This window comes from Prorops nasuta, unplaced genomic scaffold, assembly GCF_024137725.1.
Source record: "Prorops nasuta isolate Cenicafe-Biocafe unplaced genomic scaffold, Cenicafe_Pnas_1.2 PNAS00020, whole genome shotgun sequence".
NCBI classification, from domain to species: Eukaryota; Metazoa; Arthropoda; class Insecta; order Hymenoptera; family Bethylidae; genus Prorops; species Prorops nasuta.
This window is the reverse complement of record NW_027116817.1, coordinates 1,885,602-1,898,903: the sequence shown is the minus strand read 5'-3', so window position 1 is coordinate 1,898,903 and position 13,302 is coordinate 1,885,602. Positions and strand designations below refer to the sequence as shown.

Sequence of the window (13,302 nt, the reverse complement as noted above, 5' to 3'; positions counted from 1 at the left end):
ATGCTAAACGCAAAAGGTAGCCAAGCTGAAAATTTGTACATATATTCCTTATAACATATGTAAGACAATAGGGCTATAAAGATTTAGGGGCAGCGCTTCCTATTTTATTTAAAAAATGAAAGGTCTCATATATCGTAAAATAAGTGCAGGCCAAACGCAAAGAGTATCTGGGCTGAAAATTTTTGCATATATTCCTTGAATCATATGTAAATCATTAGCACCATGAATATTTTGGGGCAGCGCTTTCTATTTTGTTTAAAAAATAAAAGTTCTCATATCTTGCAAAATAAGTGCAGGCCAAACGCTAAGAGTATCTGGGCTGAAATTTTTTGCATATATTCATTGAATCCTATGTAAAACAATAGCACTTTAAAGATTTTGGGGCAGCGCTTCCTATTTTGTTTAAAAAATAAAAGTTCTCATATCTTGCAAAATAAGTGCAGGCCGAACGCAAAGAGTATCTGGGCTGAAAATACTCTTAGCGTTTGGCCTTCACTTATTTTGCAAGATATGAGAACTTTTATTTTTTAAACAAAATAGGAAGCGCTGCCCCAAAATATTCATGGTGCTAATGATTTACATATGATTCAAGGAATATATGCAAAAATTTTCAGCCCAGATACTCTTTGCGTTTGGCCTGCACTTATTTTACGATATATGAGAACTTTCATTTTTTAAATAAAATAGGAAGCGCTGCCCCAAAATCTTTATAGCCCTATTGTCTTACATATATTATAAGGAATATATTACAAATTTTTAGCCTGGCTACCCTTTGCGTTTAGCATGTGTACTAATTTTGAATATTTAAGAATGATACAGTCCGTGACAAAAGTTTTGCTGAGCGTCGTCGGCTGGCTGCTAGTTCTGGCCGCCAGTTTCAGCTTCATATGGAGTAAGTGTGTGTGTATTCGAAAGGAGCTTACTTTAAATGGAACTGAGTAAATTACTACAAAGAAAGTCATATTTAAATGTTACAACAAAATTCCGGAAACTTATTGACTGCTCCTCGTATAACGACAATACGGAACGGTGGGTAAGTACGAACCTCTTTTGTTTTTCGAAAGGCAACTGTCAAAGAAAGTGAGAGTGAAGTAATTTGTCCGTTAACCCTCGGTGCGCACACTGGGTTATAATGACCCGTGGTTTGGTTTTTCTCTTATTTTAGGTAATTATAAAGATAAGTAATGCCATAAAAGTACTATAAATTATTAGTTCAATATCTTAATTATAATCACGTATGGTGTTTTTAACCGCTACAACGTCAATACCCAAGTGCCATTAATATGTTGAAAAAAATATATTTTTTGAAACCAAACAAAGTCTTATTATTTTCACGTTGAAGAATATCTTTTCATCTATAGAAACCAAATGTTTGAGCTTTTAAAATTCAAATTTGAAATAACTACACAATTTTCAAGTAAGAAAGCCGTTGCTCTGCCATGCTCGTATTTTGAACAGTCTGCAAATAATTTATTATAATTATGTCTAACAAGAACTATATAATGTAATAAAGAAAGGTTCAGGGTAAATACAGAAATTAATTTTTTTATTCTTGCATGCATGGTATACGAAAAACCGTCATTCAAAGCTGTTGGGTCAAATTGACCCAGTGTGTGCAGTATAGTATTTTCGGGATGTGTGCGCACCGAGGGTTAAATGAAAGCCCTGATTTTTAGGTTTAAGGTAGTTGTCTCGTTGCATTCAGACTGTACTAGTCAGACATATTTTAAATTCAAAATAAATAAAATCCTACTTTATAATTTATTTAAGGGTGGCATATACCAATTAGAAAATTCAAAAAATCAATCTTTTTTTTGTTGAATAATATTTAAAGAATATGCCTGCAAAGTTTTATGACAATATTCGAATTCGTTTTGAAGTTACAGCCATTTGAGTAAACAAAGCACGCTCGAGTCAGAACGCTCGCTCGCCTAATTTTTGTTATTGGTTTAGATGAAATCTGCTAATGACGGTTTTGGATTTAAGTATAACTTTGAAAAGCTATTAGAAGTATTGTGTTTACATAAGGTAACATGATGGTGCAGGTATAGCTGATTAACCGCTGAGTCATTTCAATCTATTACTTCTTACGGTTTTTGTAAGTTATTCAACATATCCAACTTTAAATGGGTTTTTCCACAACTTGCGTTTTTTCAATTGGTGTACACGATTGGCAGAAAATTATTAAACGAATTTTCCTGAAAACTGACACACAGCTTCCTTATACTATTGCCTATTAGATGAATATAATTGATTTTTTAAATTTTAATAATAAACTGCTTTCTTATGAATAAAACAAAGGAAAAAATAGGGTCATTTTTTAGCTTTTCATAATTTTTGTGTCAGAAACGAATTTTTTTCATTTTCAATAATTCATATGATAAACATAGTTAAAACTTTAAAATATTTCTTCCTTTTTTGTTACAGATCAAAAGAGTAGTCGTAATCGTGTACACTGATATTCAAAAGGATCCGAATAATGGCTGCATAAGTCCGCCACATTTAATGAAAAAAATAAATAAATAAAAGAAAAATCTTTCTTAAATGTTAAATATGCTACTTATAAATCAATAACTTTTGTTAAATATTCTTTGGTTCTTTCATGATTAAACAAATTTATAAAAAGATAGCAGTCTAATTGATATGCCCCCGTTAATGATGGTGAAATATCAAATAATAGTTAGAACACAATGTAGAAGAAAATTTTGCACTTTTATATTTGCATCTAATACCGTTTTATTAACTATCATCTTTTAATTATTTTTTTTACGTGGTTTTCTTCATAAAAACTTTATTTTTCTCACGATTTTTATTTTTGACGTGCCATATTAATTATGAAATTATACTCTGTAGCTTCACTGAGTCGGCTTTTTATAATAATGATTAAGGTGTATGGAAATCTCTTTTATTTAAAAAAAAGATACTTAATGATATGAGAACAAATGTTATTATTGTTTCTGTATATAAATTGAAGAATTAATTCGATGAAGTTGCAGAGTATATTTTCATAATTAATATGGCACCTCAAAAATTAAAATCGAGTGAAAAATAAAAATTAAAAAAAAAACAAAATTAAAAAAATAATTGAAAGATGATGTTTAATAAAATGGCATTAGATGCAAATATAAAAGTGCAAACTTTTATTCTACATTGGGTTTCACCTAACATTTAATATTTCATCATTATTAATTAAATTATAAAGTAGGATTCTGTTTATATTTTAAATTTAAGATATGTCTGACTAATACACAGTCTGAATCCAGCGAGACAACTACCTTAAAATTAATTTACCATAGCAATGTAGCTTTTACGGATGTTATTATATAGGATTTTTCTACTTAGTTTATCCTCCAGAATATATAGTTAAAATTAAAAACGTCATTGCTGATACTCCCTGTATAACGAAAGTTAATTTTTAAAATTTTGAAAAAAAAAAAAAGATATTTTTGTTCACAATTAACATCTTCAAAAAACATATTTTATTCTATTAACATCAATATTTAAAAAAAAGCTTCTTTTTTTAATTTTTCTCGATGTCATATAAAAGGTACACATAATTTAAACAAGAAAATATTGTTTTAGTTGCAGATAAAGGGCCACGGGCTCACACAGAGTGTATGCCGATTTTAAATTGCTGCTGCCGTTTGTGTTTGACGCAGCTCCGTCATTTTACCATTGATCTCTTAAAAAATATATACTTGGATAGATAAATATATATATACCCTATACAAAAAGTTTTACTTTTGTAAATTAATTTCTTCTTAACCCATTAAGGCCGAAGACGGTGGATTTTAGACTATGTTTTTGTAGCTAAATTTCAGATATTTAATGAAGTAGTAACTGGGTCTAAGGTGTGATTCTTTATGTTATTAGGTGTACTGAATCAGAATCCGGCCTCAAAATCCATAAACTTTGACCATTAAATTAAATATGGCGGTTTTTTGCAAAAAAATTAAAAAATGTTGTCATTTTCGAAGTTTACGGTTTTTTTTTAGGCGTAAAACGTATAAATATATGGAGATTTGATCAACAATCGGTGCACAAATTTCCTGAAGTTTAACGGTTAATTTTTACGTACATACTTTATTTGCAAAATAGCTGAGGAAATGCAAAAAAGTAAAAAAAAATTGAATTTTTTCAATAAGAACTAAAATTTTAAATAAAAATTATTCGAAAATAAAAATGTCTTAGAATTGATTGAGGAATTCTTTAACATTTTTTAACATTTTTTGGAGACAATTTTTGAATATTTTAATTTTGCAATTTTTCAAAAAATCAAAAATTATCTCTAAAAATACTGGAAAAAAATCGAGAGTATCTTTCAATCAATTCTAAGATATTTTTATTCTTAGACAGTTTTAATCAAACTTTGTAGTTGTCGAGAAAAACCTTATTTAAATTTTAACTACATGTATTTTTAAGTGTAGACACATACTTTAATAAATTTTTTCTCGAAAACTACAAAGTTTGATCAAAACTGTCAAGAATAAAAATATCTTAGAATTGATTGAAAGATACTCTCGAATTTTTTTTTGAGTATTTTTAGAGATAATTTTTGATTTTTTGAAAAATTGCAAAATTAAAATATTCAAAAAAGGTTTCCAAAACATTTTAAAAAATGTTAAAGAATTCCTCAATCAATTCTAAGACATTTTTATTCTCGAATAATATTTATTTCAGATTTTAGTTCTTATGGAAAAAATTAATGAAGAAAAAATTCAATTTGTTTTACTTTTTTGCATTTTCCCAGCCATTTTGGCAGATAAAGTATGTACGTAAAAATTAATCGTTAAACTTCAGGAAATTTGTGCAGCGATGGTTGATCAAATCTCCATATATTTATACGCTTTATGCCTGAAAAAAAAACGTAAACTTCGAAAATGACAAAATGTTTGACATTTTTTTGCAAAAAAACCGCCATTTTTAATTTAATGGTCAAAGTTTATGGATTTTTAGCCCGGATACTGATTCAGCACACCTAAAAACATAAAGAATCACACCTTAGACCCAGTTACTACTTCATTAAATATCTGAAATTTAGCTACAAAAACATAGTCTAAAATCGACCGTCTTCGGCTGTAATGGTTTAATGAAAATAATTAAATACAAAGGATTAAAATTTGGTCGTGTAAATAGACATTCTCCCTTATACATGTACTAATCGACAGTACAATTTAAAAATTGGATAAAGTATGCTCAAAGGGTTCGAAAAAATCTTCTCTAAGTGATCAAAAATCGAGATTTTTGCCAACATGTTTTGTTTTACCCCTCATCAACTCATCCTTAGCAATCGAGATCCCTAATAAAATCTATATCATTATCTTTCTAATTTAATGTATTAATCGACAGCAAAGTCCAAATTTAGAAAATATTCTTAATAATCAAGGAAAGATGTTTCCTTTCTTAATACGTATTACCTGAATATTGTTGTGTGGACAATACTTTTCTTAAGTTTTAAGGGGCAACCAGCTTTAACCCCATGATCTATGATGTTCAGTACCATGCTTTCAATTATATAATAAAATACTGAATGAGCATTTAAAGAAAGACAGTTTAGATAAAAAATCAAATAATGCATAATACAGAGCAAGGCTTTTAAACTATGTAAAGTTATCATAATTTCACAAATTATAAGTAGAGGGAAGTCCCCCATTACCGGGCGGCACCCACTATCGGACATTAGCTTATTAGCCAATCTGATAATTAAGAGCATTTAATTTGTAAGTTATGTGAAACATGAAGACCTTTAGTCGGGAGTCAGGGTACAAAAATATAGCACTTTTTCCACTTCGTGCCATAGAGAATTATAATTTTTTTATGTATAGTTTAGAACGTTCTTAAAGAGCTCCTAAAGTCTCTAATACGAACGAGGTCGGGAAGGTTATTATTATTTCAAAAAAATGTTGAAAAATGCGTTTATTTCTGGTTTAACTTAAATAACTCGCTTATTATTAATCGTATCAAAAAATGTGTCAAATAAAACTTGTTCGTAATTAAATTTTCAATAAGATAGGTGGGGTTTAAAAAATCAATTTGTTTTGTTTATTTGCAAAATGATTAATGAAGTACAGGAAGTGGAGAAAAGTTTAAGCAGTGAAAAACCATATAACAAATGCTTGATTGCTACTAGAAGTTCACTAGAAGGTGTCTTTTAGTTAGTAGAATTTGCTATAAAAGCCATTTTTTGATATCTAAAAATGGCGGCCTATTGCAAAATTATTTATGTCAAAACTTTAAGTAGCTGCCAATTTTTTCCTGGCGGTCATAAATTAATGAAACCAATTGCAAAAAATTGGTATTAACATTATTAACAAATGGTATAAAAGCATATTTTTCATTAATAAACAAAGCATTTTTAATTGAAAAAACCTATTGCTATCGTCCGTATTTCAGCAACTATTGTATTTTAACAATTGCAATAAAATGCATCGTAATGTTTATAAAAAACCATGAATCTAAAAAAAAAATCATGGCGATTGGAGCAGTTTAAGCTGAGATCATCAAGTTTTACTTCATGGTGCACTACGTCGAAAGTATTTGACCTTTCGACCTGAAATTTGGCACAGTAGTAGTGCACATATCACCCTATTACCTAAATTTTTTTCTGAATCTTTCATTCAATTTTTGTTGTTTGCAACGAAGAAGAATCTGTTAGAAATTACGCGCTCGTTGGTAGCGATCTCCTCGCTACGTGGCGCGGTAGTGGGGGTAGCGCCTGAACAGTGGAGGAGACGCGCTGGAGATATTAAAAAACTTAATTGAAAAATTTATTTCTACATAACCAAAGGTCGTAGATGGATGATTTTTTTTTAATTGTATATCATTTTTTCCGTAATTTCTAGCAATATTTATAAAAATTTTATAAGAGTACGGCAAGTGTCAGAAAACTATGTTTTTTAACTTATTTGTAATATTCCAGGATTTCGAAATAAAGTACAGACATGTTTCTAAATTGCAGTTAAATATCATATGAATATTTAACTATGCAATTTAAAAACATGTCTGTACTTTATTTCGGAATCTTTGAAAATTACAAATAAGTTAAAAAGCATAGTTTTCTGACACTTGCCGTACTCTTATAAAATTTTTATAAATATTGCTAGAAATTACGGAAAAAATGATATACAATTAAAAAAAAAAATCATCCATCTACGACCTTTGGTTATGTAGAAATAAATTTTTCAATTAAGTTGTTTAATATCTCCAGCGCGCCTCCTCCACTGTTCAGGCGCTACCCCCACTACCACGCCACGTAGCGAGGAGATCGCTACCACCGAGCGCGTAATTTCTAACAGATTCTTCTTCGTCGCAAACAGCAAAAATTGAATGAAAGATTCAAAAAAAAATTTAGGTGATAGGGTGATATGTGCACTACTACTGTGGCAAATTTCAGGTCGAAAGGTCAAATACTTTCGACGTAGTGCACCATGAAGTAAAACTTGATGATCTCAGCTTAAACTGCTCCAATCGCCATGATTTTTTTTTAGATTCATGGTTTTTTATAAACATTACGATGCATTTTATTGCAATTGTTAAAATACAATAGTTGCTGAAATACGGACGATAGAAATAGGTTTTTTCAATTAAAAATGCTTTGTTTATTAATGAAAAATATGCTCTTTATACTATTTGTTAATAATGTTAATACCAATTTTTTGCAATTGGTTTCATTAATTTATGACCGCCAGGAAAAAATTGGCAGCTACTTAAAGTTTGGACATAAATAATTTTGCAATAGGCCGCCATTTTTAAATATCAAAAAATGGCTTTTATAGCAAATTCTACTAACTAAAAGACACCTTCTAGTGAACTTTTAGTAGCAATCAAGCATTTGTTATATGGTTCTTCACTACTTAAACTTTTCTCCACTTCCTGTACTAATCATTTTGCAAATAAACAAAACAAATTGATTTTTTAAACTCCACCTATCTTATTGAAAATTTAATTACGAACAAGTTTTATTTGACACATTTTTTGATACGATTAATAATAAGTGAGTTATTTAAGTTAAACCAGAAAGAAACGCATTTTTCAACATTTTTTTGAAATAATAATAACCTTCCCGACCTCGTTCGTATTAGAGACTTTAGGAGCTCTTTAACCTGTAGGCGGCCGGCATTTTGGTGAGCGTGCATAAGTCATACTTTGAATTATTTTTCTATAGAAAAAGTTCCCAATGGACCTGACATAAAGGCTTAACCTTGAAGTGTGCCGATCGGCACTTTCCGGCCGCCTGCAGGTTAAGAACGTTCTAAACTATACATAAAAAAATTAAAATTCTCTATGGCATGAAGTGGAAATTCAAATGCTATTTCTCCCTGACTAATTGTAAACAAAGAACATGCATCAATATGTGACGAGATCATGTATCTTTGTGAGAATATATATTCAGTTGTTATTTTGATCGGCAAATGACTGCACGCAGTAAATTTTAAAATATTCCAGAATTTATAATTTTAAGTGAAATAAGTTTTATATCCTCTCATTAGGTCTTTGGTAAATATTTTTGTCATCCCACATTGTTTTTTTTTAGATAAAAAGTATATTTAGAAGCAACGACTGTGTTCCCTACTATCGGACATATTATTGTCCCTCAATACCGCACAATAAAAATTTCCATCCTGCTTGTGAATTCCCATCTCAATCAATGTTATAATTTATACATTTGTTTTCAGTAATCTTTGGATAATAAATAGTTAACAAAATACTGAAAAAAAAAATGGATTCATGAGGTTTGTGCAGATATTCCAGAGTGTAACTATAATTACACATGTAACAGATGCTTGTAATTTTAATTATTTAATAAAAATGTTAAATGTCAAATAAGCTGTATATGTTATGATTCTTGGATTATTATTAATAACATATCATAAAAATCCACTATTAAAGGCCTTCCTACAACTGTGTTCGGTACTAAGTGCCAGTTTCGGATTTCCGAAATTCGTATATCAAAATTTAATGTTAATTTAATCCAATTATTACCATAATACAGACTGCACCTTAACTATATTTACATCACTGGCATTATTAGCTTCCGAAACACACCAATTAGGATAATGAAGGTATCATAATTTCTTAGTTATTCTAAAAAAGGCTTAACGGGAATCCGTAAACCGATGCTGTATGCGAAATAGTTTTCGCCCTGTAATGTCGGTATACGGATTCCCGTTAAGCGTCTGGTACTGGGGGAATTCCCTCTATAAAAATCTCAAACTTTAAAAATTTTGTTAAGCATCTTTAGATTTTTTGAAATCGTGGAAGCAGTTAAATTGTTTGAAACTTATTTTTGGTTTTAGTCTTTGGTACTAGACCAGAGAAACTAAATATAGAATATAACAGAGCAACTGTAATACTCTTCTAAACAGTTAGAAAATAGGTAATTTGAAATGATATCAAACATGTTTCTACATATACTGAACATACTCTCTTAAACAGTTGTATTATTTACAGATGACCCAAACTAAAAATAGTTGCTTTTAGTAGAAAATTCAATTTTGTAAATTTAACCATTATTTGTATTACATATTGTAATAACTTATCTCAAGGACTTTACACAGAATCTGATTTATAGTTTATAATTTCATCCAGCCGGTTATCAGATGTTTAGATTTGAAAACGAATATGGTTGTGGATTCGCATGAGTATACAGGGTTGTTCAGATAAAACAAATCAAACCATGGACATAAAATGCTGTTTAACTTTGTAACTGGAGGTAGTAATTTTTGCAATAAGACGTTTTTGAATGCAAATTAAAAGACGCTTTAAAAAGGTCTTATAGCAAAAATTGCTATCTCTTCTAGTTACGAAGTTAAACAGTATTTTATATCCATGGTCTGATTCGTTTTATCCAAATATCCCAGTATATTACTGATATGCATACCGACATAACCCTTTACATATTATACTTTCAAATAAGAATAGCTTAGAAAAGAAGAATAAAATAAAAAAAAGAGAAATAAATTTTTGCAAAAGCTATTGGGACCTTGCAAACCTACTAATGGCAGTCAGATGAGAATGTGCAGCTGTATACATAAACAAAGATAGTCTGGCAAAAGTGAGAAAATTGACTTATAGACAGTTCTGATATTATGCATATGCATTATTACACATTCATAACCTAATGCTACTGTATAGGTGTGCATATAGTGAATAGAGAAGTATGTTATGAGAATATTTGATAATAAGAGATTCCATTTAAAAAATTGAAGCTCCTACTTGAAAATAGTATTTGTTATTTGGATCTACAAGGAGAAATAGAATTATTTTGCAAGGCATATATTCAGTATGTATACACTAGTAAAGTACTAATACAAAAACAGTGAAGTGAGAATGTGTAGTAATGCATATGCATACTAACAGTGTTATCTATCAGTAACATTTAGCATTTTTGGGAGTACGTTCTCCTACACATATATTGCAATACAATCTCCCAACATTATGATTGTATTAGTACTTTACTAGCGTATATGTATGCATAAAAATATTTCTGTTTAATTCAGATTAATTACTGCTCCACTTTCTAAAATAGAGATACAAGCTATGTTATATGCTGGGTCTATTCATTTTTGCTCCACAAAAATTTAGTATAATTAATTAAAACAAGACAATCATATGTTTTTTCTTTTTCATTTAATGCACTAGTATATCAGCTAAGTAACAAAGAACAGACCACCTGTATAGATACTAACCAGGAAAGATTTGTAATTAGATCTATGTAACATATTAGGTATACTTTTGGCTAATTCTGATAAAGGGTTTGGAAAAAAAAGCTATTCTTATCAAAGGTTAAGAAATAAATAATTATATTATTTTCAATAGGTGTTTACTTTAATACACTTATATGTTCTATGCATTTTATTTTGTACTTATATCCTTTTTCATATAAAAAGCTTTGATTGAAAAATAATGCTGATATATCAGACGTGCATTAATTATGTTTCATTATTGATTGCAAGTGCTCTAATATAATAAAAAACTTATTAAAGCAGCTAATGCCATAAATCTAGTTAAGTTAAATGTTAAAGTTATATCCTTTTTGCAGATGTATACAACCTAACCTTGTGTATATATGTAGGATAAACATTATTTAACAAATTTAACATTTCTGTATCTTATTGTTTCAAAAAGATAATAATGAAATTAATAACCTATTAGTATTATGAAACACTTTTCAATTGATTTTGTACTTTAGGTATATTTGAATTTTTCTTGCAAAGAAATATTTTTGCTATAATTTCTTAAATAATTCATTATGTGTTTACTATTCATAATGTACGAGGATTTTTAGACTTTAAACTACGTAAACTTAATAATAAAATTTGACATTGCATTTAATACTTCAATTAAAGCTGAAAAATACTAGTTTTCTTAGGTATATTAAGAAAAAAAGTTAATTTATAATTCACATTATAACAAAAAAATTTTTGTTACATCAATGTTTACATTAATTGTAAAAAAAGGTAATCTCATTTGGAAAATTAAATGTATTGCCTGTTTAAAATATCTCTTTAACGTAAGTAAACAGTCGATATTTATAACCGTTCTTTCATTTTTATTTAACTACTAGTGATTAAAAATATATAATAAATGTATTAATTTAATAACTATACTATATAAATTCTATTTCAATATAGTGTACTCTTGGTACTTGACACCTAACCTAAACTAATTGAAAATGTAGTTTTACTTTTCCAAACTGGAGGGCAATAAATTCAATAAAAAAATTCTTGTAGCTGCAAACTTAGTTTTATAATTTAATATAAAATTATACGAAAAAGAAAAAAACAAATAAGGATGTGCTTAAGTGTGAATTGATTTTATACCAAATTTAATCGAAATACTACTAAGTCAAAGAAATGTCAAAAAAGCGCACACTGACGTGATATATTTTTAACACATGTGTATGCTACTACAGTTATAATCAATTATTAAATTTAAAAATATGTGTAATATAAGTTACAAGCGTTGTTATTCGAACATTTTCTAAAATTAAATGCATAAAAATATATGGAAAAATACTCACGGACATACATATGAGAATCAGTAGCAAGTATCACTTGTCAAGATTTTACGATGTTTAGTATCATGTAATATACACTTAATCATTTCCGGGCTCTGAACTTTTTAGAATGAAAGCTGAATGTTGGGTGATTAGGATTGCTATCGGATTTCATCTTTGTTTTACCTGGCCACAGTGATGCAACAAAAGCCATTATTAACATAAAAATTCACTAAAATTTCTACAGTGCACGCACTGCAAGCATTTGGCCCGGGGCCGGTATAGGGGCCGTTGTATATAATCAGCGTTGCCAAGTCCGCCATCTTGAATTACACTACGCTACATAGTAAGGGCCGGTTGTTCCACCTATTGGCAAACGTCTGGATAAATTTATCCGTTTGGTAAAGCTTGAAATTGAATAGAATTTACTACAGTTTGTAAATTTTACCAAGCAGATAAATTTTACCAATAGGTGGAAAAACCGGCCCTAAGTGGCGAGAACAAAATATACTACTCTACGTGGTATAGAAAGTGTCTAGAGTAGTCTAGACTACAAACTGTAGTTTGAACTGGAAGTATACCTAAGATGCGTTCGAGAATGAATGACTAAATGTGATTGGTCAATTTGGAAGGACGTTGATCATGAAGGATATCCTTCATGACGTTGATCAATCATGAAAAGTCACTTGCAAAGTAAAAGATTTCGATTACCGTACCTGCAAAACTGAGAATTTATGCCGAAAATCGTATGCCAATTAACTGAGTACACATAAAATCATATTATTAATTACTTAGGATGAAGAGTAATGTCTTTTATGGAAGTTTCAATCGAGAAAAATTTATCTTTGCTAAGACTTTGATAAGCTGAAATTCCATTTTAACAGGATCGGTCTTTGGCGTCTTGGCTACCTTCGTTGGCTGTATTAGCTGCTATTTTCGTCATTAATATGATGATGCATATAACAGAAACTCAATAAAATAATAATGTGATGTATATTTTTTCAAAGTTTAGGAAGTAACATAAGCTCTCATTTAAAAATTATTCAACCGATCTTGATTAAATTTTCAACAGTGCTTCATAATATTAATAATTTTTGCATGAAATCTAGCTACTTGTTTTTATATATTTATAAATAAAATACTATTTTTATGCAATGAAAATGAAATGATGAAAAACATAGTAAGAATAAACATTGGGTGCGTTCGTTTTTGTGCTGGCAGTACTGGCAGTAGTACGTCATCAGTAGTCATCACAGTGTATTGCAATCAACGTTCGTTTTTTAATAAGCGTACTGCATTGCGTA

At 29.3% G+C, this 13,302-nt stretch overlaps 1 protein-coding gene across 5 annotated transcripts in view; it reads right to left on the bottom strand.

Moving 5' to 3' along the window:
- atl (atlastin GTPase) overlaps positions 1 to 12,222 on the bottom strand; it is a 202,578-nt gene extending 190,356 nt beyond the window's left edge. Inside the window, exon 1 of one of the 5 annotated variants that reach the window (XR_010823805.1) lies at positions 12,023 to 12,222. Coding sequence is in view for 1 of the 5 variants with exons in the window: in XM_066739261.1 (XP_066595358.1) it covers positions 12,023 to 12,032 (10 nt within the window). In the remaining 4 variants the exon portion in view is untranslated. The remainder of the gene's footprint in view (positions 1 to 12,022) is intronic. The other 4 variants (XM_066739260.1, XM_066739259.1, XM_066739263.1 and 1 more) reach the window with 4 other exon arrangements.
- Between the last annotated feature and the right edge of the window lie 1,080 nt (positions 12,223 to 13,302).